The sequence below is a fragment of the Cervus canadensis genome, chromosome X (genome assembly GCF_019320065.1).
Source record: "Cervus canadensis isolate Bull #8, Minnesota chromosome X, ASM1932006v1, whole genome shotgun sequence".
Taxonomy (NCBI): domain Eukaryota; kingdom Metazoa; phylum Chordata; class Mammalia; order Artiodactyla; family Cervidae; genus Cervus; species Cervus canadensis.
In genome coordinates, this window is record NC_057419.1 from 7742262 (window position 1) to 7769437 (window position 27176).

The 27176-nt window shown below is 41.0% G+C and overlaps 1 protein-coding gene across 1 annotated transcript; it reads left to right on the forward strand.

The window, feature by feature from the left end:
* The first annotated feature begins 10807 nt into the window (after nt 1–10807).
* LOC122435979 (odorant-binding protein-like) lies at nt 10808–24449 on the forward strand. The gene is made up of 7 exons (XM_043460090.1): nt 10808–10968; nt 11669–11805; nt 14719–14789; nt 20135–20245; nt 22112–22213; nt 22435–22483; nt 24236–24449. Exons 1-6 carry the CDS (start codon nt 10891–10893, stop codon nt 22452–22454), a joined length of 519 nt encoding a protein of 172 aa, XP_043316025.1. The 5' UTR covers nt 10808–10890; the 3' UTR covers nt 22455–22483; nt 24236–24449.
* Nucleotides 24450–27176: the final 2727 nt, after the last annotated feature.

A 27176-nucleotide genomic window follows, 5' to 3' on the forward strand; every position in this document is an offset into this window, starting at 1 on the left:
TGAACATTTAAAGTAAGCTGAGGCAAAAACATAAATTTGGCTTCTCTCTTATAAAAAACTCAGTTTTCTGAAGACACTATGCTGCCTTTGATAATAGAGTTTATGTTTATTTACGTTTCTAAACGATCTGTTTGGTATTTGCCTTTGAAATCTTTTATTGTCACCTTGCCTAAGAAAATAACTAAGTAAATAGCTTAATAAGTAAATAACTATTTTTCACAGTGACCTTTGATTCTCTTGTGTTTTAAATTTTTTGTGTGTGAAATTCTTTTGATAAAATTTCTCAAATCAAAATACCTTTATCTAAATTTGGAATGTTTCAAAAGGTCCCTAAAACACCCCAAAGGAAGATATTAAGCTAATTAGTTTCAGTTGGCATGGAAAACTACATGGGAAATGTTGTCAGATAAGTAATAAATCTTGTTATATTATAAATGATATAGATATTGTGGAGATTATATGGAGTTCCTGAAAATCTGGTATGTTCTGGTAGAATATTATTAATCATAATTCTAGTTATTATCTGAAAGTGTTATATATCACAGCAATAACACGTTGCTTTGACAATTACATTGTAATCACATTTAAAGTTTTCATCTTTGTTGTGCAAAAGCTTTTAAGTTTAATTAGGTCCCATTTGTTTATTTTTGCTTTTATTTCCAATATTCTGGGAGGTGGGTCATAGAGGATCCTGCTGTGATTTATGTCGGAGAGTGTTTTGCCTATGTTCTCCTCTAGGGGTTTTATAGTTTCTGGTCTTACATTTAGATCTTTAATCCATCTTGAGTTTATTTTTGTGTATGGTGTTAGAAAGTGTTCTAGTTTCTTTCTTTTACAAGTGGCTGACCAGTTTCCCCAGCACCACTTGTTAAAGAGGCTGTCTTTTTTCCATTGTATATTCTTGGCTCCCTTGTTGAAGATAAGGTGTCCATAGGAAACATGGATTTATCTCTGGACTGTCTATTCTGTTCCATTTATCTATATTTCTGTCTTTGTGCCAGTACCATACTGTCTTGATGACTGTGGCTTTGTAGTAGAGCCTGAAGTCAGGCAGGTTGATTCCTCCAGTTCCATTCTTCTTTCTCAAGATTGCTTTGGCTATTTGAGGTTTTTTGTATTTCCATACAAATTGTGAAATTATTTGTTCTAGTTCTGTGAAGAATACTCTTGGTAAAAACAAAGGAAAATATAAGCAAGGTGAAAAGACATCTTTCAGAATGGGAGAAAATAATAGCAAATGAAGAAACAGACAAAGGATTAATCTCAAAAATATACAAGCAACTCCTGAAGCTCAATTCCAGAAAAATAAATACCCCAATCAAAAAATGGGCCAAAGATCTTAATTGACATTTCTCCAAAGAAGACATACAGATAGCTAACAAACACATGAAAAGATGCTCAACATCACTCATTATCAGAGAAATGCAAATCAAAACCTCAATGAGGTACCATTACAAGCCAGTCAGGATGGCTGCTATCCAAAAGTCTACAAGCAATAAATGCTGGAGAGAGTGTGGAGAAAAAGGAACCCTCTTACACTGTTGGTGGGAATGCAAACTAGTACAGCCACTATGGAGAACAGTGTGGAGATTCCTTAAAAAACTGGAAATAGAACTGCCATATGACCCAGCAATCCCACTCCTGGGCATACACACCGAGGAAACCAGATCTGAAAGAGACACGTGTACCCCAATGTTCATCGCAGCACTGTTTATAATAGCCAGGACATGGAAGCAACCTAGATGCCCATCAGCAGATGAATGGATAAGAAATCTGTGGTACATATACACCATGGAATATTACTCAGCCATTAAAAAGAATTCATTTGAATCAGTTCTAATGAGATGGATGAAACTGGAGCCCATTATACAGAGTGAAGTAAGCCAGAAAGAAAAACACCAATACAGTATACTAATGCATATATATGGAATTTAGAAAGATGTAATGGTAACTCTATATGCAAGACAGAAAAAGAGACACAGATATATAGAACAGACTTTTGGACTCTATGCGAGAAGGCGAGGTTGGGGTGATCTGAGAAAACAGCATCGAAACATGTATATTATCAAGTGTGAAACAGATCGCCAGTCCAGGTTGGATGCATGAGACAAGTGCTTAGGGATGGTGCACTGGGATGACCCAGAGGGATGGGGTGGGGAGGGAGGTGGGAGGGGGGTTCAGGATGGGGAATACATGTAAATCTATGGCTGATTCATGTCAATGTATGGCAAAAACCACTACAATATTGTAAAGTAATTAGCCTCCACACTAATAAAAATAACTGGGAATGAAAATATTCCTGGATAAAATAAATAAATGAATAAATAAAAGAAAAAATAAATAAATAAAGGTTTCCATCTTAAGTCTTTTCTCATTATAGACAGTTATGGTATCACTCTGATGCTTTTATATAAATGCCTCATCTTCAAGAAGATGTACAGACAAGTCTTGTGGATAAATACAGATTTCTGACTTCCAGACCATTATGCTGAACTGAACAAAAAAAAAAAAAAAAAAGAAAGAATTCTAATGGGAAAACTGAAGGCTTCATAAAACTGCTAACATAAACAATTGTACATAGAACCAAGTGAACTAGTACATATGGTTATAATTTTTATGATTTGAATCTAAAAAAAAAAAATTACTGGTTTAAATCTGTTTTCCAGATTTAAGAAAAACCTTCTCCTTAAACTAATTTTGACTTACAGTAACTTGGTATGTTACATCATATGTGAGTACAATTAAAACATTTATCTTTTGCTGTCTACAAAGCTGATCCTGCCAGTAATAGGCTTGTCTCAAAGATTAAGCCATGCATCAATGTGAATGGCCAGTATGATGAATCTGCCTATAACTCATTAACTCAGTTATGTGCCCTTGGGTTGCTTGATTATTGCAACTGGATTACAAGTAGCTCATCCAATCATTGTTTAAATGTCTTCTTTGTTTTCAAATCGTGTTTTGTGTCTCTCTGATGAACCACGTCATCTTTGATGTTGCTAGCTTCGTAACTCATGTCCTGTCTCATTTACAGGATTTTTGTCTCCTGCAGTTACTAATGTGTAATCAAGCCTGCAAATAAAACTTCTACGGCTAAACACTTTGAGAAAATCACATTTATAACATGAAATAGTCATAACAGTGTGATTCTATATATGGAAAGAAGCAATAAGGAAAAGTGTCCCCTACATTAGCGTTAGCCAGAATCCAGAGAATTTTTAATTATTGATGGGGCTTCATCCAAAACTTAATGCCTGGAGCGGCACATGGAGAATTTTTGCCTGAACTGGACAGAGCCTCCCTGTGCCATGGGACAAGAGTTGATCATGAAATGTCTCCCAAATATCAGTCACATTCATGACCAAGAGGGCAAGACCCGAGAAATGGAACCAGCAGTTGCAGCCCTCCAACATGAGCTGGTCAGACTAGAAGAGGCGAATACCTGCCATCTAGGAGTCATCAGGCTACAGCCACTCCCTACGGTGAACCCTGAAGAAATGCTGAGAATATACGATTACAGGACCACAGAGAGCTGAGGTGCATACCAAGGAAATATTTGTGATGAGCTCTGACTCTTGCCTCTTCCATACATGGAAAAGTGCTAAATTCCTTAACTTAAAATGCCTCCTACACTTCAAGTTCAGTATTTCTAGGTCTACAGGTGTAAAGTAGACACTTTCCAAAGAGGAACAAAAAGAAATGAAATCTCATATGAAATATGGAACTCTGGCACTGATGGCAGACACTCAAGAGAAAGATCCATCTGACAAAGCAGAATGGCCATTGCCCTTTTCTTCCACACGATTATGGAGTGGGCTTTGACAGTGGGGAATTCTCTTTGAGAACAACCAGTTCTGACTCGGTGTTGGCACTGTTTCTTTGACTTGCTTTTCGTTGTTGCTGCTATCATAATCATACATAATGGCCTGCCTCAGATGACCTTACCCCTCTGCGCTAATGGTAAACTAAAGTGCTTTAGTTCAGCTCACAGGCAGATAATCTGACCCTGCCTACCTCTGAAAGGAAGAGATGGACACACTGCTTTCAAAGGCTGGCCCTTCCAGGAGATGTTTTGCAAGACTGAAGACCCTTTTTACTTGACTTCCTCACTGTCTCCAGTTCTCCATTCTGCCTTTTCACTTTGGTTCCTCATTGCTTCTCTCTGTCTGGCTCTATATAAGAACCGGTCATCCAGACCCTGACAAGACAGTTACTTTGGGACATTAGTCTGCCATCTTCTTGGTCAGCCTGCTTTCTGAATAAAGTTGTATACCTTGCCTCAACACCCTGTCTCTTGGGTTCATTGGCCTGTTGGTAACACAACTAGAGTTTGTGCACCAGAACTAAAGACCTCCCCATAATGAAACTAAGACCTGATTTGGACAAATAAATGAGTAAATACATAAACATTTAAAACAAATCTTTGTGGTAATACAAGTTACATATGCAATTATTTCCTTTAAAGAAAAAAAAAACTGGACTTGTGATTTATTAGCTCAGCTTAAATGCTAACTACATTGCACACTGCACATGATTTCTAGATGGAAGCTGAAGCATTTAGTAGCCAAGGTCAATAGCATGCTTGCACTGTTTAAATAGGAGTGTGCAATCGAAAATGTAAAAGCAGTGGTTACAGAGAAAACAGACAAGTAAAACAAAATTAATTAACTGGGAGAGACAGGTTTCAAAGTTCAGTTCAGTTCAGTTGCTCAGTCATGTCTTACTCTTTGCAACCCTATGGACTGCAGCACACCAGGCCTCCCTGTCCATCACCAACACACAGAGGTTACTCAAACTCATGTTTCATTGAGTCAGTGGTGCCAGCCAACCACCTCATCCTCTGTTGTCCCCTTCTCCTCCCGCCTTCAATCTTTCCCAGCATCAGGGTTTTTTTCAAATGAGCTAGTTCTTCACTTCAGATGGCCAAAATATTGGAATTTCAGCTTCAGCATCAGTCCTTCCAATGAATATTCAGGACTGATTTCCTTTAGGGTGGACTGGTTGGATCTCCTTGCAGTCCAAGGGACTTTCAAGAGTCTTCTCCAACACCACAGTTCAAAAGCATCAATTCTTCAGAGCTCAGCTTTCTTTATAGTCCAACTCTCACATCCATATATGACAACTGGAAAAACCATAGCCTTGACTAAATGGAACTTTGTTGGCAAAGTAATGTCTCTGCTTTTTAATATTTTGTCTAGGTTTGTCATAGGAGCTGGTCATAGGAGTTGGCCCAAGGAGTAAGTGTCTTATAATTTCATGGCTGCAGTCACAATCTGCATTGATTTTGGAGCACTAAAAAGTAAAGTCTGCCACTGTTTCCACTATTTCCCAATCTATTTGCCATGAAGTGATGGGACTGGATGCCATGATCTTAGTTTTCTGAATGTTGAGCTTTTAGCCAACTTTTTCACGCTCCTCTTTCACTTTCATCAAGAGGCTCTTTAGTTCTTCTTCACATTCTGCCATAAGGGTGGTGGTCATCAGTATATCTGAGGTAATTGATATTTCTCCCGGCAATCTTGATTCCAGCTTTTGCTTCATCCAGCCCAGTGTTTCTCATGATGTACTATGCATAGAAGTTAAATAAGCAGGGTGATAATATATAGCCTTGATGTACTCCTTTCCTATTTGGAATCAGTCAGTCATTCCATGTCCAGTTCTAAGTGTTGCTTCCCGACCTGCATACAGATTTCTCAAGCGGTGGGTCAGGTGATCTGATATTCTCAACTATTTAAGAATTTTCCACAGTTTGTTGTAATCCACACAAAGGCTTTGGCATAGTCAATAAAGCAGAAATAGATATTTTTCTGGGACTCTCTTCAATTTTTGATGATCCAGTGGATGTTGGCAATTTGATCTCTGGTTCCTCTGCCTTTTCTAAAACCAGCTTGAACATCTGGAAGTTCATAGTTCACCTATTTTTGAAGTCTGGCTGGAGAATTTTGAGCACTACTTTGGTAGTGTGTGAGATGAGTGCAATTGTGCAGTAGTTTGAGCATTCTTTGGCATTGGTTTTCTTTGGGATTGGAATGAAAACTGACCTTTTCCAGTCCCGTGGCCACTGCTGAGTTTTTCAAATTTGCTGGCATATTGAGTGCAGCACTTTCACAGCATCATCTTTTAGGACTTGAAATAGCTGAACTGGAATTCCATTACCTCCACTAGCTTTGAAGCCTTATGAAGCCCTTACAATATGAAAAGGCCTCAAAGTTCAGTCAGTTCAGTTCAGTTCAGTTCAGTCGCTCAGTCGTGTACGACTCTGCAACCCCATGAACCACAGCACACCAGGCCTCCCTGTCCATCACCAACTCCCAGAGTTTATCCAAACTCATGTTCATTGAGTTGGTGATGCCATCTAACCACCTCATTCTCTGTCGTCCCCTTCTCCTCCTTCTTTCAATCTTTCCCAACATCAAGGTCTTTTCATATGAGTCAGTTCTTCGCATCAGGTGGCCAAAGTATTGGAGTTTCAACTTCAACATCAGTCCTTCCAGTGAACACCCAGGATTGATTTCCTTTAGGATGGACTGGTTGGATCTCCTTACAGTCTCAAGAGTCTTCTCCAACACCACAGTTCAAAAGCACCAATTCTTCGGTGCTCAGCTTTCTTTAGAGTCCAAATTTGACATCCATACATGACCACTGGAAAAAACATAGCCTTGACTAGATGGACCTTTGTTGACAAAGTAATGTCTCTGCTTTTTAATATGCTGTCTAGGTTGGTCATAACTTTCATTCCAAGGGGTAAGATTCTTTTAATTTCATAGCTGTAATCAACATCTACAATGATTTTAGAGCCCCCTAAAATAAAGTCAGCCACTGTTTTCAAAGTTACAGAAACCTAAATTAATTTGAGAAGGAGACACAAAGAAGATGTACCAGGCATAGTTTAGCATTATTTTAGGGGGGTTACAAGAGAAATATTTGTGTGAGATAGTTCTCTTTTTATTTATCATGAGGTTATTTATCAGGAGTCATGTATGAATGTGACAGTTGGACTACAAAGAAAGCTGAGCAACAAAAAATTGATGTTTTTGAACTGTGGTGTTGGAGAAGACTCTTGAGAGTCCCTTGGACTGCAAGGAGATGAAACCAGTCCAGCCTAAAAGAAATCAGTCCTGAATATCCATTGCAAGGATTGATGCTGAAGCTGAAACTCCAATACTTTGGCCACTTGATGTGAAGAACTGACTCTTTGGAAAAGATCCTGATGCTGGGAAAGATTGAAGGTGGAAGGAGAGGGGACAACAGAGGATGAGATGGTTGGATGTCATCACTGGACATGAGTTTGAGTAAACTCTGGGAGTCGGTGATTTACAGGGAAGCCTGGCATGCTACAGTCCATGGTGCCACAGAATCAGACACGACTGAGCGACTGAACTGAGAAGAAAGTGAAGTCACTCAGTCGTGTCTGACTCTGTGTGAACCCATGAACTGAAGCCTACCAGGCTCTTCCATCCATGGGATTCTTCAGGCAAGAATACTGGAGTGGGTTGCTATTTCCTTCTCCATGGGTCTTCCTGACCCAGGGATTGAACCCAGGCCTCCCACATTGCAGGTGATGCTTTGCCTTCTGAGCTACCAGGGAAGCAACTACCTGTTTTCTGACCACTACTAATGAAAAAGCAAAAGAGTTCCGGAAAAACATCTATTTCTGCTTTATTGACTATGTGAAATCCTTCGACTGTGTGGATCACAATAAACTGTGGAAAATTCTGAAAGAGATGGGAATATCAGACCACCTGACCTGCCTCTTGAGAAACCTGTATGCAGGTCAGGAAGCAACAGTTAGAACTGGACATGGAACAACAGGCTGGTTCCAAATAGGAACCATAGTATGTCAAGGCTGTATATTGTCCCCCTGCTTATTTAACTTCTATGCAGAATACATCATGAGAAATGCTGGGCTGGAAGAAGCACAAGCTGGAATCAAGATTGCCAGGAGAAACATCAACAATCTCAGATATGCAGATGACACCACCCTTATGGCAGAAAGTGAAGAGGAACTAAAAAGCCTCTTGATAAAAGTCAAAGAGGAGAGTGAAAAAGTTGGCTTAAAGCTCAACATTCAGGAAACAAAGATCATGGCATCTGGTCCCATCACTTCATGGGAAATAGATGGGGAGACAGTGGAAACAGTGTCAGACTTTATTTTTGGGGGCTCAAAAATCACTGCAGATGGTGATTGCAGCCATGATATTAAAAGGCGCTTGCTCCTTGGAAGGAAAGTTATGATCAAGCTAGATAGCATATTAAAAAACAGAGACATTACTTTGCCAACAAAGGTCTGTCTGGTCAGGGCTATGGTTCTTCCAGTGGTCATGTATGGATGTGAGAGTTGGACTGTGAGGAAAGCTGAGTGCCAAAAAATTGAATCTTTTGAACTATGGTGTTGGAGAAGACTCTTGAGAGTCCCTTGGACTGCAAGGAGATCCAACCAGTCCATTCTAAAGGAGATCAGTCCTGGGTGTTCATTGGAAGGACTGACGCTGAAGCTGAAAGTCCAGTACTTTGGCCACCTCATGCGAAGAGTTGACTCGTTGGAAAAGACCCTGATGCTGGGAAGGATTGGAGGCAGGAGGAGAAGGGGATGACAGAGGATGAGATGGCTGGATAGCATCACTGACTCGATGGGCATGAGTTTGAGTAAGCTACAGGAGTTGGTGATGGATAGGGAGGCCTGGCGTGCTGCAGTTCATGGGGTCGCAAAGAGTCGGACCCGACCGAGCGACTGAGCTGAACTGAACTGAATTGAACTGAATAAAATAGTTTATATTAAAGGCCATACGACTTCCCTCTGGTACAAAACAGCATTTTTTTTTTTTTTGCATGAATTATCTTATGAATTCCAGTTTTATTCTTTTTTAGTTTATTTTTTAATAGGAGAATTACTTTACAATGTTTTCTTGGTTTATGTCATAATCCAATACAAATCAGCTATGATGAAACATACATCACCTCTCTTGTGAGCCCCCTCACCTCACTCCATCCCACCATTCTTGGTCATCATAAAATACCTCACTGGGCTCCCTCCTATGTAACTTCTCACCAGCTACCTGTTACTTGCAGGGAAGGAATAGAGACACAGAAATACAGAACAAACTTGACAACACAGTGAGGGAAGGACAGAATGATATGAATGGAAAACAACAGGATTATCACAAATATTGCAATAAACTCTTAGAGTAACTGATGTTTAAATTCCCCTTTATTGGAAGATAATAAGGCCTTCCTAAGATGGGATGGTGTTAGGATACATTCTCAAGGACACATGTTGGTGGGAACCCCAAAGAAAAACTTGAAAATGCTCGAAGTGCAGAGGTAGAGATGGAAGGGTGATGATGGGAGAATAAAGGGTGTTAGCTGGGATCACATCCCTGCTTGAAATTATTTGATTCAGGGACTTTCCTGGTGGTCCAGCAGTTATGATTCTGCACTTTCACTGCACTGGGTACAGGTTCTACAGGTTCTATTCCTGGTTGGAGAACTAAGAATCTATATGCTTCTTGGTGCAGCCAAAATTAACAAACAGCCCCCCCCCCCCAAAAAAAAGGCAAATTATTATCTGGATCAAAGACCAAAGAGAGGAAATCAATTCATCATATTTTGAGAATTGAAACTCTTCTATCGCACAGATTTCACAGCCGAAACTGCAACAGGATATTATACAGAGAAATGTGCTAATAAAAGAGAAAAATGTGATATTGCAACCGGAAGAAAAGAAGGAAGAGAAAACAAAAAGTAATACTGAAGTTCCATGTGAGCCCTGAGGGAAAGGATCAACTGAAGATGTGACCTGAAGATATTCTTGACAGAAGCTCTCCTCAAAGGTTTGATTTCACTTGAGTAGAAAGATTCTGAGCTCTGATTTGTCCCAGAAGTAGACAGTCCTGGGTCAGCTCTCAGGGGGTTTTCTCTTAGCTGACTTGATAATCCTGAAACTCACTGCTTCTTCATTTCTACACTCAGAAAAAAAAAATTAATCTTTTAATGTATTCATTTGATGAATTATGATCAATGAAGATGAACATAAGTAAAAATCTGATTAAAGAATATGCAAAACAGATTCTATTGTCCTTTAAGTGGCCTTGAAAATAACTAGAACTATTGAGTGAGGTAATAAATTTTCTCCATTCAAAATTCTAAATATTATGAGAACTACTGTCCCAATTTTGTGCTTGCCCAGAGAAACAACTGAGTCAGTGAGTAAATACTACATTAGAGATTAGATAGGTAAAGGATGTCTGGAAAGGAAGTAAAGAAAATAAATTGTTGACATGCCTTTTTCAGACGAGGTTAAGGGGCAATTGAGCGGATCGTCCTCCCAGTTATAAGGAGGAAAGAGCCTGCTTTTGTGCAGGAAGAGGTGATAAACGCTTTGTGCCCATGTGCTCCTCACCTCAGAAATAGGAGACTTTCCAAGGGTCTCTTAAGAAATAGATTTTCATTGGCTAACCCACACAATCGATCTTTACTTTTAGATAATAAATTTTAAATGCTCTCCTCCATGTTAAGGAAACAATATAGGAGAGGGAGACAACTTCTATGTACCCTGGATAGCTTATTCCATTTTTGGTCTCAGGACAAAAATAAATACTTCTAACTTGAAAGATCACATGTACCAAGATTTCTCACTTACTTAGTCAAAAGTCCATACCTACATCAGCTCTCTTACAGCAAACCTCATTATTAAAATTCCAGAATGCCAGAAAAGCTTATCCCTGCCAACCAGGATACCAAAGATGACATCCGTGTACCTTTGGTCATATAAGGAACAAACATTGGCTCATGACCAATACCAACAGACGTTGGTTAAAAAAGTGACAGGAATCTCACATCTCCTCTGACAGCTGGGACCCCTTCAGCTTCTACAGAAGAAGAGCCAGCAAGATGAAGCTTCTGCTGTTCAGTCTCGTCCTTGGTCTGCTTTATGCAGGTCAAGGTGAAGCTCAGCTATTTCTCAAACCGGTACCAGGGGTGGTGCAAGCTGGGAGGATGTCTTGGGGGTATATGTGCGTGTCCCTTTTGGGGTTTGGTCATGTGGATTCTTAAGTCTAGTTACCTCCCTGCAACTCAAAATCACTCTATTCACTGGCTCTATACCTGCTGTGTATGGTCTTCAAATCATCTCTACCACCTATTAACTGGCCTTCATGCATGTTCACTGCTCTTGTAAAAGAGAAGGAAGATCAAACAGCTGTTGACTGTAGCTCTTGGATTTGACAAGACAGCTCAAGCTATCTCAGTAATACTGCAATTCCTTCCTTTACTTGACGGGAGTTTTCACATGATTTTATACCTAGGCTGTGTTCATAAAGATAGGTAACTTCTGTCCAAGTAGAAGGATAGGGAAACTCCTGAGGGATGATGTCGGGTAGAATTAACACAGATGGACTAGATTCTTTTAAAAAAAAAAAAAATTCATTTACTTTAATTGGAGGCTAATTGCTTTACAGTATTATAGTGGTTTTTGCCATACATTGACCTGAATCTGCCACGGGTGTACATGTGGTCCCCATCCTGAAGCCCTCTCGCACCTCCCTCCCCATCCCATCACCCAGGGTTATCCCAGTGCACCAGCCCTGAGCACCCTGTCTCATGCATCAAACCTGGACTGGCGATCTATTTCACATGTGGACTAAAGTCTTAATAGGAATTTTGATTTCAGTTTTCAGGAGAATGGAGAACCCTTTACATCGCATCCAGTAATATTGAGAAGATCACTGAGGATGGGCCATTTCACATTTATGCACGTTACATTCAGTTTAATGCAGACAACACAGTAGACATCGACTTTTATATCAAGTAAGTAAAAACAACCTAGAAGGAAGACACATATAAATCTCCGAGCTGAGGGAGGGTGTGGCTTCCCCATCAGCAGGAAACTCTCTAAATGATGTTGAAGCAAGGCACCCTGAGTTGTGGGCCTGAGCAGGGTCTCTGAGCTGGGGCCTGGAAGGCAGATTCCTTGTGAGCCTCCAAGGAATGTCCTGGAGCCTTTGATTAGAGAGAGAGGTCCCAGAAGCTCCACTGGAATCAACTCATTAAAGGAAAGATGGACACAGCAGTGGAACAGGCGCGTGTGCTTTAACCCCACAGTCCCCACCAAGGGCTTGACCCCTTCTTGCAGAATTTGTAAGAGATGGCTTCCACTGAGTCCAGAAGCTGAGGGCAGGGGGAGGGTACACAGTGAGCTCTCCTCTGCAGGGTTTCCTCATGGGATGTTTCATTACCACTGAACTTACAAAACCCGTGACCATCCCAAATGAGCTTCCCGGGTGGTACTAGGGGTAAAGAATGCACCTGCTAATGCAGGTGATATGAGGCATGAACTTGATCCCTGGGTTGGGAAGGTCCCCTGGAAGAGGACATGGCAACCCACTCCAGCATTCTTGCCTGGAGAATCCTGTGGACAGAGGAGTCTGGAAGGCTACAGTCCATGGGGTCACAAAGAGTGGACACAGCTGAGGTATGGAGCACACACATTGTCCTAAGTACCATTCATGGAATGTCCATTACACTGCAGTTGGTTCATTGAGAGCATGCAAGTATGGCAGAAACCAACACAAGTTTGCTGGGCACTTATTCTCCATGAAAAGAATGCAAACTTAGATATGTATTTTGAGGAATACAAACATCAAGAAAAAGACAACTAAAAGTTTTATGCTTAGAGATATTGGTTCATACATATATATATAACTGCTTATATATTATATAAGTATATATTTCATAGTATGGAATGCATGTTGATCATTCAGGCATTTCTGACTCTTTGTGACTCCATAGGCAGTGTAGCCCCCAGGCTACTCTGTCCATAGAATTCTCCAGGAAAGAATCTTGGAGTGGGTGGTCATTCCATTGTCCAGGGAATCTTCCGGACACAGGTATTGAACTCAGGTCTCCTGCATTGCAGGCAGATTCTTTATCGTCTGAGCCAGGAGAGTATACATACAACCAAATTACAACCACACATACAGAAACAGGCTTACACACACATACACACACACACACACACACACACGTTCTATACCAGAAGACACACTTGTCTCTTTTCACTAATTTTTTAAAAGAAAACTTATTATTGCCCTATGCTGTTTTTACAGTTATTGTGCCCTCTGTTTAAGTTTTCATGTGGCCACCCTTTCTGAAATCAATCTTTACTGAAGTGTATTCGTGTGGAATTATCTGCACCTTTGTGGAGGGCACAGTTCAGTGAGCTTTCACATGTGCATAAGTGTTTCACCATCCCCACAGTCAAAATATAAAACTCTGGGCTTCCCTGCTGGCTCAGTGGTTAAGAATCCACCTGTCCACGCAGGAGACAAGGGTTCAGTCCCTGGTCTGGGAAGATCCCACATACTGGGGAGAATCCATGCGTGTGTGCCACAACTACTGAACCTGTGTTTTAGAACACGTGCTCCACAACAATAAAACCACTGCATTGAGAGGCCCAGGTACTGCAACTATAGAGTAGCCCTTGCTTCCACAACTAGAGTAGCAATGATGACCCAGCACAGAAAAAAAAATAAACATTTTTTTTAAAGGTCTAAAATTTCTCCATCATTGTTGCTTTTCTTCACTTATCATTAAATGTCTACCCCCTTCGGGCAGCAGGCAAGAACTAATTTGCTTAATCTCACCTCTTCTGAAACTTCAGATGACAAAATTAGGCACCCTGCCTCATTTTCCCTGGTATCTACCACTGAGCACAATGTTTTAAAAGTGTATCTCAGCGTCTGCATATGCAAGGAGTCATGTTTTTTCAAGCCAATTGAAAAAAAATGTTTGCATAGATAAAGTTTTGCAGTTATTGGAAAATTATTTTGTTCGCATGTTATGTTGTTTCCAATAACTTCAGTGCATGTGCCCAATGACTACAAAGAGTGAGCTCAATCCATTTCGGACATTCTTTCCCAAGGTGTCCATTCAAAAATTAATCCAATTTGTCTTGCTCTTTAATATTTGTTTTGCGTCCACATGTACTATGTGCCAAATAATACCTTTTTTCATGTACAGGCACAGAGGACCCATAAAAAGTCACCTAAACTTATCTGTTGTATCGGTGACAATATACACTTATTATGTATTTTATATATATAAAATTTCCTTATGTCATGCAAGCATATTATGTAAGAAGCACACATGTGTTCTTGCATGTTTGATTATGTGTGTATTTGTGTCATGTGCATGTATATGTACATGTGTCTTTCGATGTTTAATCCTCTTCTGGAATTGCAATGGAAGAAGAGTGTGTGTTTTGAGAAAAGTAACCATCTTTCCTCTAACTTTTTGTGATATTTGACTCTCGTATTCTCTAATGAATCACTGCCAGGGTTTTGAGAAGCCCCGAGGCCTGAGATGATGGCTATGCCTCTCAGTTTTCAGAAACTATACCAAAGAAAGAGTTGTTCTTTTTCTTGTTTTTGTTTTCCCTAAAATTCTAGATTTCTCCAAGGTATTGGTTTTACACATGACATGTTTTGCATTTGAAGTTTATCTTTGGAACTACTAGCCAGACTGAATGTGTATACAAACCATCCTTGTCACTTGATAGCTAGTGGATCTTAAACAACACATTCCTTCTCTTTTGAAGGTCACATTTTTCACAGACACTAAGGTGATACCTGACACACATTCTTGGCTGTGATACAAAAAGAATCCTAATATGCATCAAATTCTTACTTTAATCAACTAACTTGAATATGTTTTGCTTCTAAGGTCAAATGGAGAATGCATAAAAAAACACGTCACAGCACAGCCGCAACAAAACTTCACTTACACTTCTGAATGTAAGTATGGGTATTTCATTGGTAAGCATATGTCTGGGTGGAAATCTTGATCTCAACTTTCTTCAGTAGCTCCATACACCTGAATTCTACTCCTACTAACAATTAGGCTGGAACATCTCCACACATCTGTTACTCACCAAGACTAGAGTCAGACATCCTAGAATGTTAAGTCAAGTGGGCCTTAGGAAGCATTACTCTAAACAAGGCTAGGGGAGGTGACAAAATTCAAGCTGACTTATTTCAAATCCTAAAACATGATGCTGTTAAAATGCTGCACTCATTATGTCAGCAAACTTGGAAAACTCAGCAGAGGCCATAGAACTGGAAAAGGTCATGTTTCATTCCAATTCCAAAGAAGGGCAACGCCAAACTCTGTCCCAACTACTATACAACTGCACTCATTTCCACGCTAGTATGGTAACTCTCAAAATCCTTCAAGCTAAGCCTCAGAAGTAAGTGAACCATGAAGTTCCATAAGCACAATCTGGGTCTTGGACGGGCAGAGGGACAAGAGATCAAATTGCCATCATTCCCTGGATCATGAAGAAAACAAGGGAATTCGAGAAAAATATCTGCTTCACTGAATATGCTAAAACTTCATGGCAAATCACAAGAAACTGTGGAAAATTCCATAAGAGATGGGAATACCAGATGGCCTTACCTGCTTCCTGAGAAACCTGTATGCAGGAAAAGAAGCAACAGTGAGAACCAGACATGGAACAATGGACTGGTTCAATATTGAGGAAGGAGTATGTCAAGGCTATATACTATCACCCTGCTTATTTGACTTATATTCAGGGTACATCATGTGAAATGCCAGGCTGGATGAAGCACAAGCTGGAATCAAGATTGCTGAGAGAAATGTCAGTAACATCAGATATGCAACTGACTCCACACTTATAACAGAAAGTGAAGAGGAACAAAAGAGCCTTTACGTGAGGGTGAAAGAGAGTGAAAAATCTGTCTTACAACTCAACGTTCAAAACTAAGATCAGGGCATCCAGTACTATTCAGTTCAGTCACTCAGTCATGTTTGACTCTTTGCGACCCCATGAACCACAGCATGCCAGGCCTCCCTGTCCATCACCAACTCCCAGAGTCCACGCAAACTCATGTCCATTGAATCAGTGATGCCATCCAGCCATCTCATCCTCTGTCATCCCCTTCTCCTCCTGCCCTCAATCCCTCCCAGCATCAGGGTGAGGTGGCCTTCATATGAGGTGGCCAAATTATTGGAGTTTCAGCTTCAGCATCAGTCCTTCCAGTGAACACCCAGGGCTGATCTCCTTTAGGACAGACTGGTTCGATCTCCTTGCAGTCCAAGGGAGTCTCAAGAGTCGTCTCCAACACCACAGTTCAAAAGTATCCATTCTTTGGCACTCAGCTTTCTTTACAGTCCAACTCTCACATCCACACATGACTACTCGGAAAACCATACCCTTGACTAGATGGACCTTTGTTGACAAAATAATGTCTCTGCTTTTTAATATGCTGTCTAGGTTGGTCATAACTTCCAAGGAGTAAGTGTCTTTTAATTTCATGGTTGAAATCACCATCTGCAGTGATTTTGAAGCCCCCCCCCCCAAAAAAAAAAAATAAAGTCAGCCACTGTTTCCACTGTTTCCCTATCTATTTGCCATGAAGTGATGGGACTGGATGCCATGATCTTAGTTTTCTGAATGTTGAGCTTTAAGCCAACTTTTTCACTCTCCTCTTTCACTTTCATCAAGAGGCTCTTTAGTTCTTCTTCACTTTCTGCCATGAGGGTGGTGTCATCCAGTACTATTACTTCATGACAAATAGAAAAAGTGTAAGCAGTGACAGTTTTCATTTTCTTGGGCTCAAAAATCATTGCAGACACTGACTGCAACCATGAAATTAAAAGACACTTGCTCTTTGGAAGACAAGCAATGACAATTCTAGACTGTGTATTAAAAGGCACAGACATCACTTTGCCAGCAAAGGTCTGTATCGTCAAGGTGGTGATGGTTTTTCCTGTAGTCATGAACAGAAGTGAGTTGTGCCATAAAGAAGGCTGAGCGCCAAAGAATTGATGCTTTTGAACTGTGGTGTTGGAGAAAACTCTTGAGAGTCCCTTGGACTTCAAGGAGACCAAACCAGCCAATCCTAAAGGAAATCAATGCTAAATATTCATTAGAAGGACTGATGCTGAAGTTGAAGCTCCAATACTTTGACCACCTCATTGGAAGAGCCCATTCAGTGTAAAAGACCCTGATGCTGGGATAGACTGAAGGTAAAAGGAGAAAGAGGGCAACAGAGGATGAGATGGATAGACAGCATCACCACATCAAAAGACATGAGTTGGACAAACTCCGGGAGATAGTGAAGGACAAAGGCGCCTGGTGTGCTAGTGTCCACTGAGTTGCAAAGATTTGGACATGATTTAGCAACTGAATGACCAGAAGGAGTCTAAGCACAGGTGCTAGTGTCCACTGAGTTGCAAAGATTTGGACGTGATTTAGCAACTGAATGACCAGAAGGAGTCTAAGCACAGGTGTAGAATTCATATTCCATAGGGTTCTCACAGATAATTCACAACAGTCTATGAAATGGTATCTCAAGGGTTTATCTTGGGTTTGCACATCAGTGTCATTTACTTTATAAAAACAATCATAAAGGATCTTAATCCTTACAATTACAATGGAAGAATTTAAATCCAACAAAATCATCCTGACTTCAATCATAACATCGGCTCCTGTTCAAAGCAATGGGAATGCTGGCTAGCATTGACATCCCTAAGATCTTTATGAGGACTCTAAACATCATTCCTAATTTCAAATGGCCCTTGAGGTACATTAATGGCCTAAGAGGTACAGGCTGCCCAGGTGGCACTAGTAGTAAACAACCTAGCTGACAATGCAAGAGACAGAAGAGATACGGGTTTGATCCCCAGGTTGGGAAGATTCCCCGGAGGAGAGCATGGCAACTCACTCCAGTAATCTTGCCTGGAGAATCCTTTGGACAGAGGAGCCTGGAGGGCTATAGTCCACAGGGTCGCAAAGAGCTGGACATGACCGAAGAGACGTCACATGCAAGAGATACATATTTGATTAACATTTAAAAACATGACTATGTGATTGCAAAGTCAGACACGACTAAACGACTGAACTGAACTGATGTGATCGCAACCCTGCCTAAACTGACCAGTGGCACAGTGTCTATGAGCACAAAGAAGTAAAATTTATGCCTGAAACATTTTGCCACCCTTTCATCGATAACTTCCAATGTTTGATTTTTTTTTTTTTTAACTATGCTTTCATTTTCTTATTCCTGTATTATTTTTTCCTCTGGCTGAAACATGAATGCTTTCACTGTCTTTATTTTTCTCCACTCTTGTAATCCCTTTTAGCCAGATTTCTTACAGAGTGACTAAAGATGGGAGAGAGAATAGCAGACCTTCTTGTAAGGTCTCTTGCAAGTGCTACTCCCTAGCTTTGTTTTAGGTACTGTGAGGTGTACCCACATCAAGCATAGCCTGATCCGTGGCCTTGATAGAGACCTGATATCCAGAAGATAAAATTACCTTCACAGAGAATTCAGTGATGCTGCAATGGCCATGTCTGTGACGTCATGGTTAACCACAGGGGGGTCACTGATAATCTAAGGACCTGAATTTGTGTTTGTTGCTTAGTTGCTTCATTGTGTCCGACTCTCTGCAACGCCGTGGATGGCAGCACTCCAGGCCTTCCTGTCCTTTACTATGTCCTGGAGTTCGCTCAAACTCATGTCCATTGAGTTGGTGATGCCATCCAACCAGCTCGTCGTCTGTCGCCCCCTTATCCTCCTGCCCTCAATCTTTCCCAGCATCACAGTCTTTTCCAATGAGTTGGGGCTTTGCATCAAGTGGCCAAATGATTGGAGCTTCAACTTCAGCATTGGTCCTTCCAATGAATACTCAGGGTTGATTTCCTCTAGGATTGATGGGTTTGATCTCCTTGCTCTCCAGGGATGCTCAAGAATCTTCTGTAGAACCACAGTTTGGAAACATCAATCCTTTGGCATGCAGGCTTCTTCATGGTCCAACTGTCACACCTGTACATAACTAAAAATTTCCCAGTGTGACCCAAGTTTCCTGGACTCAATGTGGCCTTAGGAAAGTTGAATACACTTCTTGGGACTATGAGATGGGAAACTGCTTTGGCTTCTTTTTTTTTTTTTTTTTCAAGCACACTAAGAATTTTCAGTGTTTCAAACAATGAGCAGTAAGTAGTGTGTCCATGTTTCAGGAACACAGCTGGTTGGTTTTACATCCCACCTTGCTGAGTGATTCCAATCAAGTGTGATGGAAGCCAGGAGAGAGAGAATGGATATAGAGGGTTTAGATGTGACATACAATGGGTCAGAGTTCCTTCTTGTCCAGACACAAGGGGCAGAGTGGTCAGGCAGGGCAGAGGGAAGGGTCAGCCCTCCAGGTGGTGTTGGAGCTCACCATGAGATGGTCACTGCCTGCATGTCCCAGTAGGTAAGCTGTCTTCACAGCAATGTCTATGGCCGTGCTCTTTGTCATAACCCAGACTGAGGGACAGTGAAAATGCAGTAATTAACATAAAGTGTTCAAACATTGCCTGGCACAAACTCAGCTCTCAGGAACGCAAGCTTGTGAATGGTAAGTTCATTTTGGTCAAGAGAGATCACCTCCATGGCTGGGCTAACAGAAATACAAAGAAGTTTTGAATTGAGGTTTGAAAAAGAGGCTCCTACTGTTGAAAACACTGTAAGGGGCTTCCCTGGTGCTCCAGTGGGTAAGAATCTGCCTGCAGGTTCAGGAGACATAGGTTCAATCCCTGGGTCTGGAAGATCCCACATGCTGTGGGGAAACTAAGCTCATGCGACACAACTACTGAGCCGGCACTCAAGAGCCCACAAGCTATGACTACTGAGCCCATGTACCCCAGAGTCTGTGCTCCATGAGAGAGAAGTCGCTGCAGTGAGCAGTCCCTGGACCACAGCTAGAGAGTGGCCCCACAGTCCACACAAGTAGAGAAAGACTGCAGACAGTGATGAAGACTCAGAGTAACCAAAAATTAATTAAAAAATGAAGTAAACTAAAAAGTACATTGCTTGGGTTCCTTAGGACGCAGGTTATAGAAAGCATCTAAGTAAGACAGCAAGGAGTGACTGGTTAACTAAGAAAACATGGGAATGAGGGAAGGTCTGGCCTGCTTTCCTTGCTGCCATAACCACGGTAAAATCAGTGTACCCATGGAGTCAGACAAAAATCAGTACAGCACATACCTTTCCTAATGCCCTAACTCTGTCGCCCTACATCTCACTGAAAACAAATGAACATGGGGTTGTATATATGTATCTTTTCTCTCTCACAGATGCGGGTCAAAGTGAAGGTCGACCTCTTCATGTGTCACATCACTCTATAATAGGACATGTCTTCAACGTGGATGAAGAAGGAAACGAGACAAATCTAGTTGGAATAATTGGTATGAGGCATCCCTTGTGGCTCAGCTGATAGTGAATCCACTTGCTATGCAGGAGACCTGGGTTCAATCCCTGGGTTGGGAAGATCCCCTGGAGAAGGGAAGGACTACCCACTCCAGTATTCTGGCCTAGAGAATTCCACGGACCATATAGTCCATGGGTTCACAAAGAGTCGGACATGACTGAGTGACTTTCACACTTCACTTGGCATCCAAATATCCCATTGCCATTGTCATGCAACATGTCCACAGTCAGTAGTTTCATTCAGAAAACCAGGCGGTGTTGACAATATTCACTATTCAGTGTACAAGATCTGCATATTTATGTTCACTGAGCTAAGGATACTGGAAGGTAATCCACCAAGAAACAGGGGCTAAAAATAATTTTCAAGCATTTGAAAACAATCTCCACCTGTTCAAATTTTTTAAAAAAATTTACTTTTACAGTGATTTTACCGAAAGAGGAGAGTGAAAATTTTGACTTAAAGCTCAACATTCAGAAAACTAAGATCATGGCATCTGGTCCCATCACTTCATGGCAAATAGATGGGGAAACAGTGGAAACCGTGGCTGACTTTATTTTTGGGGGGCTGAAAAATCACTGCAGATGGCAATTGCAGCCATGAAATTAAAAGACGCTTACTCCTTGAAAGGAAAGTTGTGACCCACCTAGACAGCATATTAAAAAGCAGAGACATTACTTTGTCCATAAAGGTCTGTCTAGTCAAGGCTATGATTTTCCAGTAGTCATGTATGGATGTGAGAGTTGGACTGTAAAGAAAGCTGAGCACTGAAGAATTGATGCTTTTGAACTGTGGTGTTGGAGAAGATTCTTGAGAGTCCCTTGGACTGCAAGGAGATCCAACCAGTTCATCCTAAAGGAGGTCAGTCCTGGGTGTTCATTGGAAGGACTGATGCTGAAGCTGAAACTCCAGTCCTTTGGCCACCTGATGTGAAGGGCCAACTGATTGGAAAAGACCCTGATGCTGGGAAAGACTGAGGGCAGGAGGAGAAGGGGACGACAGAGGATGAGATTGTTGGATGGCATCACTGACTCAATGGACATGAGTTTGTGTGAACTCCGGGAGTTGGTGATGGACAGGGAGGCCTGGCGTGCTGCGGTTCATGGGGTCGCACAAGCAGCATGACTGAGAGACTGAACTGAACTGAACTTTACAGTTTTTTTGTTTTTTTTTATATCAACTAAGCTCAAGCCATGGCTATAATGAGGCTGACCTGAATGATGTCATTTTACACCAGTTTTCCCATACATTCTAACCCTTGGAACAAAAACATGTAAATCTTCATCCTGTTTTGTTATCACAATACATCGTTCCTATGAACAATGACATGACCCCAAATGACCTCATAGAAGCACTGAGGTGTGTGCCATTGAGACAGTAGATGTCTATTTCAGAAAAACAATTAGGTGGAACAATGGGTTAAAGGCTAAATTGTCTCCCACATGGTATGTGATGGGGTAAACATGTCCTTGTAAGGGGGGGAACTCTGTTTCCTAATAATTTAGGTCCAGAACAAGACAGGAGTGTCAGATACAGGTTGTGGGAAGTTGATAAAGAAGCAAGTCAATTGTCTACTGGGATGGGTTGAGTCTCAAATTCATGGAGCAACTACAAGTCTCTGGGTTCCTCCTGCTGACAGAGGCAGAGGTTTAATTACAGAATTGGATGGAAATTAATTCTTAGGATGGCAGATGTTTGTGTCATGGAACATGGAAACTGTTTGAGGCTGTCTTAAATCATACAAGTGAGGATCTGATTGACATGTTCAATTTCTTATTGTGTATATTCAGACATTTCTGTGGGTTCTAAGAGACAACACTGTCCTTTTTTGTACACTGATTAACAGGCACAGATGACGAGATTTCAGACAGTGACTTTGAGAGGTTCAAAGAGGAGACAAGAGACAAAGGGATCCCAGAAGAAAATATTGTGAATTTCATCGATAATGGTAATGAAATTATATTTTTTTCTGACTATATCATTCACCAGTAAATTGTAAATATGCAAATATCATGAAAAAATCAACTTATTTAAAATTTCTTCTCCCAGAAGTAATCGCTTATAAAATATATTACTTAAAAAAAAGAAAGATAGAAAGAAACTGTAGAAATACTGTGGAATGGTAATAATTGGTGGCTCTTTTATTTCTCCCATTTTGTTTTTCCACAGATGACTGTCCAGAGGAGTGAACAAAAGTGACATGGGTACAGACACTTTTGTAAGTAAACATGGTCCATTATTAATGCTGCCCCACCAAATAAATAAAAAAGGACACACTGTTATTTCATTCTTAATGCCCAACAAGTCTCTTCAGTCCTGTCTGACTCTCAGCAACCCCATGCACTTTGGCCTGATAGGTGCCTCTGTCCATGGGATTCTCCAGGCAACAATATTAGAATGGGTTGCCATTTCCTTCTCCAAGAGATCTTCCCGACCCAGGGAGTGATCTAACATCTCTTACATCTCCTGCGTGGGCAGGTTGGTTCTTTACCACTACTGCCAAATTCATACATGCCAAATTTTGCAGGTAATTTCTTGCCCCAATAACTTACATTCTGTCACTAGAGAACTTTGTTACATTAGGTAATCTCTCTTGTCTGGAGCCATATTAAATTGCAAACTGGTTGGTTGATTAATGCTGAGCATCTTTAGTGCGAGCATGTCAACCTGCAGGAATCTTGCAGACCAGACTCATCAGAGAGAAGCAGGAATCACTACAAGTTGGTGGAAACTTAGTGTTCCTGTTAGTCCTGACCTCATGGTTGTCCATACACGTCCCTTCTCAAGGAGAACCACGATTAAAGACAGTTCACCTTTCCTGAAAGATTAGTTTTTAATCTCACATGATTCTGACAAAACCAGTAAAGCCATTCCAACTTCACTGTCTGAAATAAGCATTTTAATTATATTCCCCTTCACAAGGTGATTTCTTTTAGTGGAATCTTTAAGCTTTCTAAAGTAAAACAGCCTCAGAAAATAACACTGATCTAGGCTAAGGTGTGGCTTTACTTCTCTATTGAGAACAAATGAAAGAAAAGAGGCAAAGAAAAACACCAGCTTGCAGGTGAATATGATAAAAAAAAAAAAGACATGCTGAAAACATTCAATGGATTATTACTCAGCCATAAAAATGAATGAGATCATGACATTTGCATCAATGTGCATGGACCTGGAGACTGTCATACTAAATGACATAAGCCACAAAGAGAAAGACAAAAACAATATATATCACTTATATGTGGAATCTAAAGTAACACTTGGAGGAGGTTATTTTCAAAACAGAAACACACTCACAGACTTAGAGAACAAACTTGCGGTTGCAAAGGGGGAGGAAGTTGACTAAGAGAAGGGTTAGGAGTTTGAGATTAGCAGATGCAAAATATTATATACAGGAAGGATAGACAAAAAGATATTCCTATAGAATGCAGGGAGCTATATGCAACAGTGTAAAAACCTAAATGGGAAAAGAACCTAAAAAAAAAAAAAAAAAAAAACCCAGATATTTATATCTGTATGTATAAATCAATCACTTTGCTATACACTTGAAACCAATACAACATTGTTAATCAACTCTACTTAAAAATAAAATTAAACAACTAACTCTTGAAGACCCAACAGAGAAACCTTTTGGAATTAGGAGAAGAGATTAATTCAGAAAATGCAAACTTTAAAACAGAGATTTTAAACCATCTTTAGATGAACCATTCCAATGAACATGGATTCCAAAACCATTACTCCTAGAATCAATCACCAATGGGAAAGTTTCCCTGAATGTACATCCTGGGGAAAATTCCACAAGGACTCCCACCTACATCACTGAGATGTGGAATGTTGAGGCCCACCAGGATTCTAACACTGGATCTCCTACCAGCTCCTGCACCCTGGACAGCCTACTGCCTGAGGCTCACCCCTGTCAACTGTCACACAGTCGACTTGACTAAACCTTTGTGCCCATTTCATTCACCTACAGGAGCAGTCCCTGAGACAAGACACGTCCTCATCTCCATGGAATCAAGATCAACAACACGAAGATGACTCTCCTGGTTTCTGATTAACATGATCCTTCTCTCTTCACACTCACACTCCCTCTCCCATCTCATCTCTCCTGGTCACTAAATCACATCCTGTCTGGTGGTGTTTGATTTCTGAGGGTTTAAATAAACTGATTTAATGTTTGCCCTGCACATGTGTGTCTATGCAAAAGTCACCTAATTTAAAACACACAAATGTCCACGTTAATTGTCCAGGAAACTGTGTCTTTTTTAGGACAGGTGTTCATCAGAGACCACTCTGATAAGGATTTGACAGTGATGCCCTCATGTGTCTTCATGTGAGAGGAAGAGAAAGGCCTAAACTATGATGGGACTGGAGACAGGATCCTCTTACTGTTCTGGGAGTGGCGCGTCTGATCAAGAAAATGTCCCTAGAAAGCACCTTATTCATTACAGGGCATTACAGGGAAAGGAACTTGTGTTGGCCCCTCAGAGCTTCTTAGAGAGAAAGTGTCAGATGCCACGGGCTGTAATTGAGGGTAAATGTCTGTTCTGACAGCACCAACACTTCTGATTAATGAAGGACTGATATTTCTTAACCATTGCTGTTTATCTGTTGTTTGCTTGGGCTGTGTGCACCTCAGAGTGTTTCCCCGACATTGAGTGGAAAAATGATAAATCTTTCCTGACTCACTCTAATGGAGCACCCTTGGAAGCTATGCTGAAATGTACAACCTGGACTACTATTTCAGAGGAATCCCTACTCTGGGTCATCTTCTTCTAGGTGGAGACTCCCTAGAGAACATTGTGCATGTCTTCCTTCCATCTTCGTGCATTCCTGTTTGTCTAACTGAACCTTGATGGCTGTTTCCCTCACGTCACAGTTCTCAGGACAAACAGTCACAGAGCCCAGGTGCTGGGTCCGAGCAGCAGGTTAACTCATGTCATCCAGGATTTCTCACCCTCCCCATGATGGGCGTGACTGCATAATTCTCTGTGAAGTGTCTTCCTTTGCACTGTAGTCTGTTAGACAGCCTGATTCATCTTCAATGACCAGATAAAAGGTGTCACCTCACAACGGTTGCAAAGAAGAACCAGTTGTGACTACAGGTTGTAGCTGCTTCATCGGTTTGCTTGCCCCTGCTATTATTATCATCATCGTACATAATCACCTGTCTCAAAGGACACTGCCCCTCTGCCTGAACGTAAACTAAAATGCCTTTGCTGGGTTCATAAAGAGCTGATCTGATCCTTCCCACCTATGAAAAGAAGAGCTAGAAGAGATGAACACACCCCTTCAAAGGCTGGCTCTTTCCATAGATGGGCCTCCCAGGCGGCTCAGCTGGTAAAGAATCCGCCTGCAGTGTGGGAGATCTGGGTTCCATCCCTGGGTTGGGAAGATCCCCTGGAGAAAGGAAATCTACCCACTCCAGTATTCTGGCCTGGAGAATGTCATGGACTGTATAGTCCATGGGGTCCCAAAGAGTCGGACACAACTGAGTGACTTTCACTTCACTTCACTTCCCATAGATGTTTTGCAAGATTTAAGACCCTTTTTACACTCTTTACTCACTGCCTCCCCCTCTCTATTCTGCCTTTTGACTTTAGATCCTCACCACTTCTCTTTCTGGTTCTATTTAAGAACCTTGCATCCACACTGCAACAAGATGGTTATTTCAACATTAGTCTGAGGTTTATTTGTCAGCCGACTTTCTGATTAAAGTCATATTCCTTGCCTAAAAAAGCTCATTATACATACCATTAAGTATAATACTTTCCTTGTGCTTAGGTTTGAAAGTGAAGCTGCTCATTCGTGTCCAACTCTTTGCAACTCCATGGACTGTAGCCAACCAGGCTCTTCCGTCCATGTAATTTTCCAGGCAAGAGTACTGGAGTGGGTTGCCATGCCCTTCTCTAGGGGATCTTCCCAACCCAGGGATCAAACCTGAGTCTACCACATTGCAGACAGATTCTTTACAATCTGAGCCACCAGGAAAGCCCCTAAGCTAAATAACATCTTACTATATCTGTTACAAATTTGTTAGCAAGGAAAGTACTCGATGTGAAAAAACTTTTTAAGGAGTGAGTGCAAATGAGATAAGAGTTTTCAGTGAACTTTTAGAAAGAATTATGTCTTTTGGGATCTGTCCAGATATTTTACAACTTAAAAGTTAAATTTGTGCTAAAATAAATTGAGTGATGAATAGTTTCATCATTTTCATTGAGTGGAAAATGGATCCCAAAAAGGGTTTTGTACATAATCAAGAATAACTACATTTAAAACAATTTTCTTTGAGTCAATGAATCTTTAAAGTCAGCTGAAGCAAAGTATAAATTTGGCTTTTCTCTCTTTTTCAAAATCTCAAGTTTTCTGAAGATGTTATGTTGCCTTTGATAACAGATATTAAGTCTGTTTATCTTTTAAGTGATCTGTTTGGTATTTGCCTTTGAAATCTTTTATTGTCACATTTGGAGAAGGCGATGACAAGCCACTCCAGGACTCTTGCCTGGAAAATCCCATGGACAGAGGAGCCTGGTAGGCTGCAGTCCATGGGGTCGTGAAGAGTCGGACATGACTGAGCAACTTCACTTTCACTTTTCACTTTCATGCATTGGAGAAGGAAATGGCAACCCACTCCAGTGTTCTTGCCTGGAGAATCCCAGGGACAGCAGAGCCTGGTGGGCTGCCGTCTATGGGGTCGCACAGAGTCAGACACGACTGAAGCGACTTAGCAGCAGCAGCAGCAGCATTGTCACATTGCCCAAGTAAATATTTTTCACAGTGACCTGTCATTGTGTTGTGCTTTAAAATTTTTTTTTTCCCCCTGAATGCTTTTTTGATGAAACTTCTTAAATCAAAATAGCTCTAACTTTAGGATGTTTCAAAAGGTCCCTAAAACACTCTCAAAGGAAGGTATT

Excerpts from the sequence above, each read along its gene's own strand:
- LOC122435979 (XM_043460090.1), top strand. The coding sequence starts at position 10,891 with ATGAAGCTTCTGCTGTTCAGTCTCGTCCTTGGTCTGCTTTATGCAGGT. Across the intron at positions 10,969-11,668 it reads CTCAGCTATTTCTCAAACCG|TTTTCAGGAGAATGGAGAAC; the intron begins GTACCAGGGGTG and ends TTTTGATTTCAG. Across the intron at positions 22,214-22,434 it reads TGTGAATTTCATCGATAATG|ATGACTGTCCAGAGGAGTGA; the intron begins GTAATGAAATTA and ends GTTTTTCCACAG.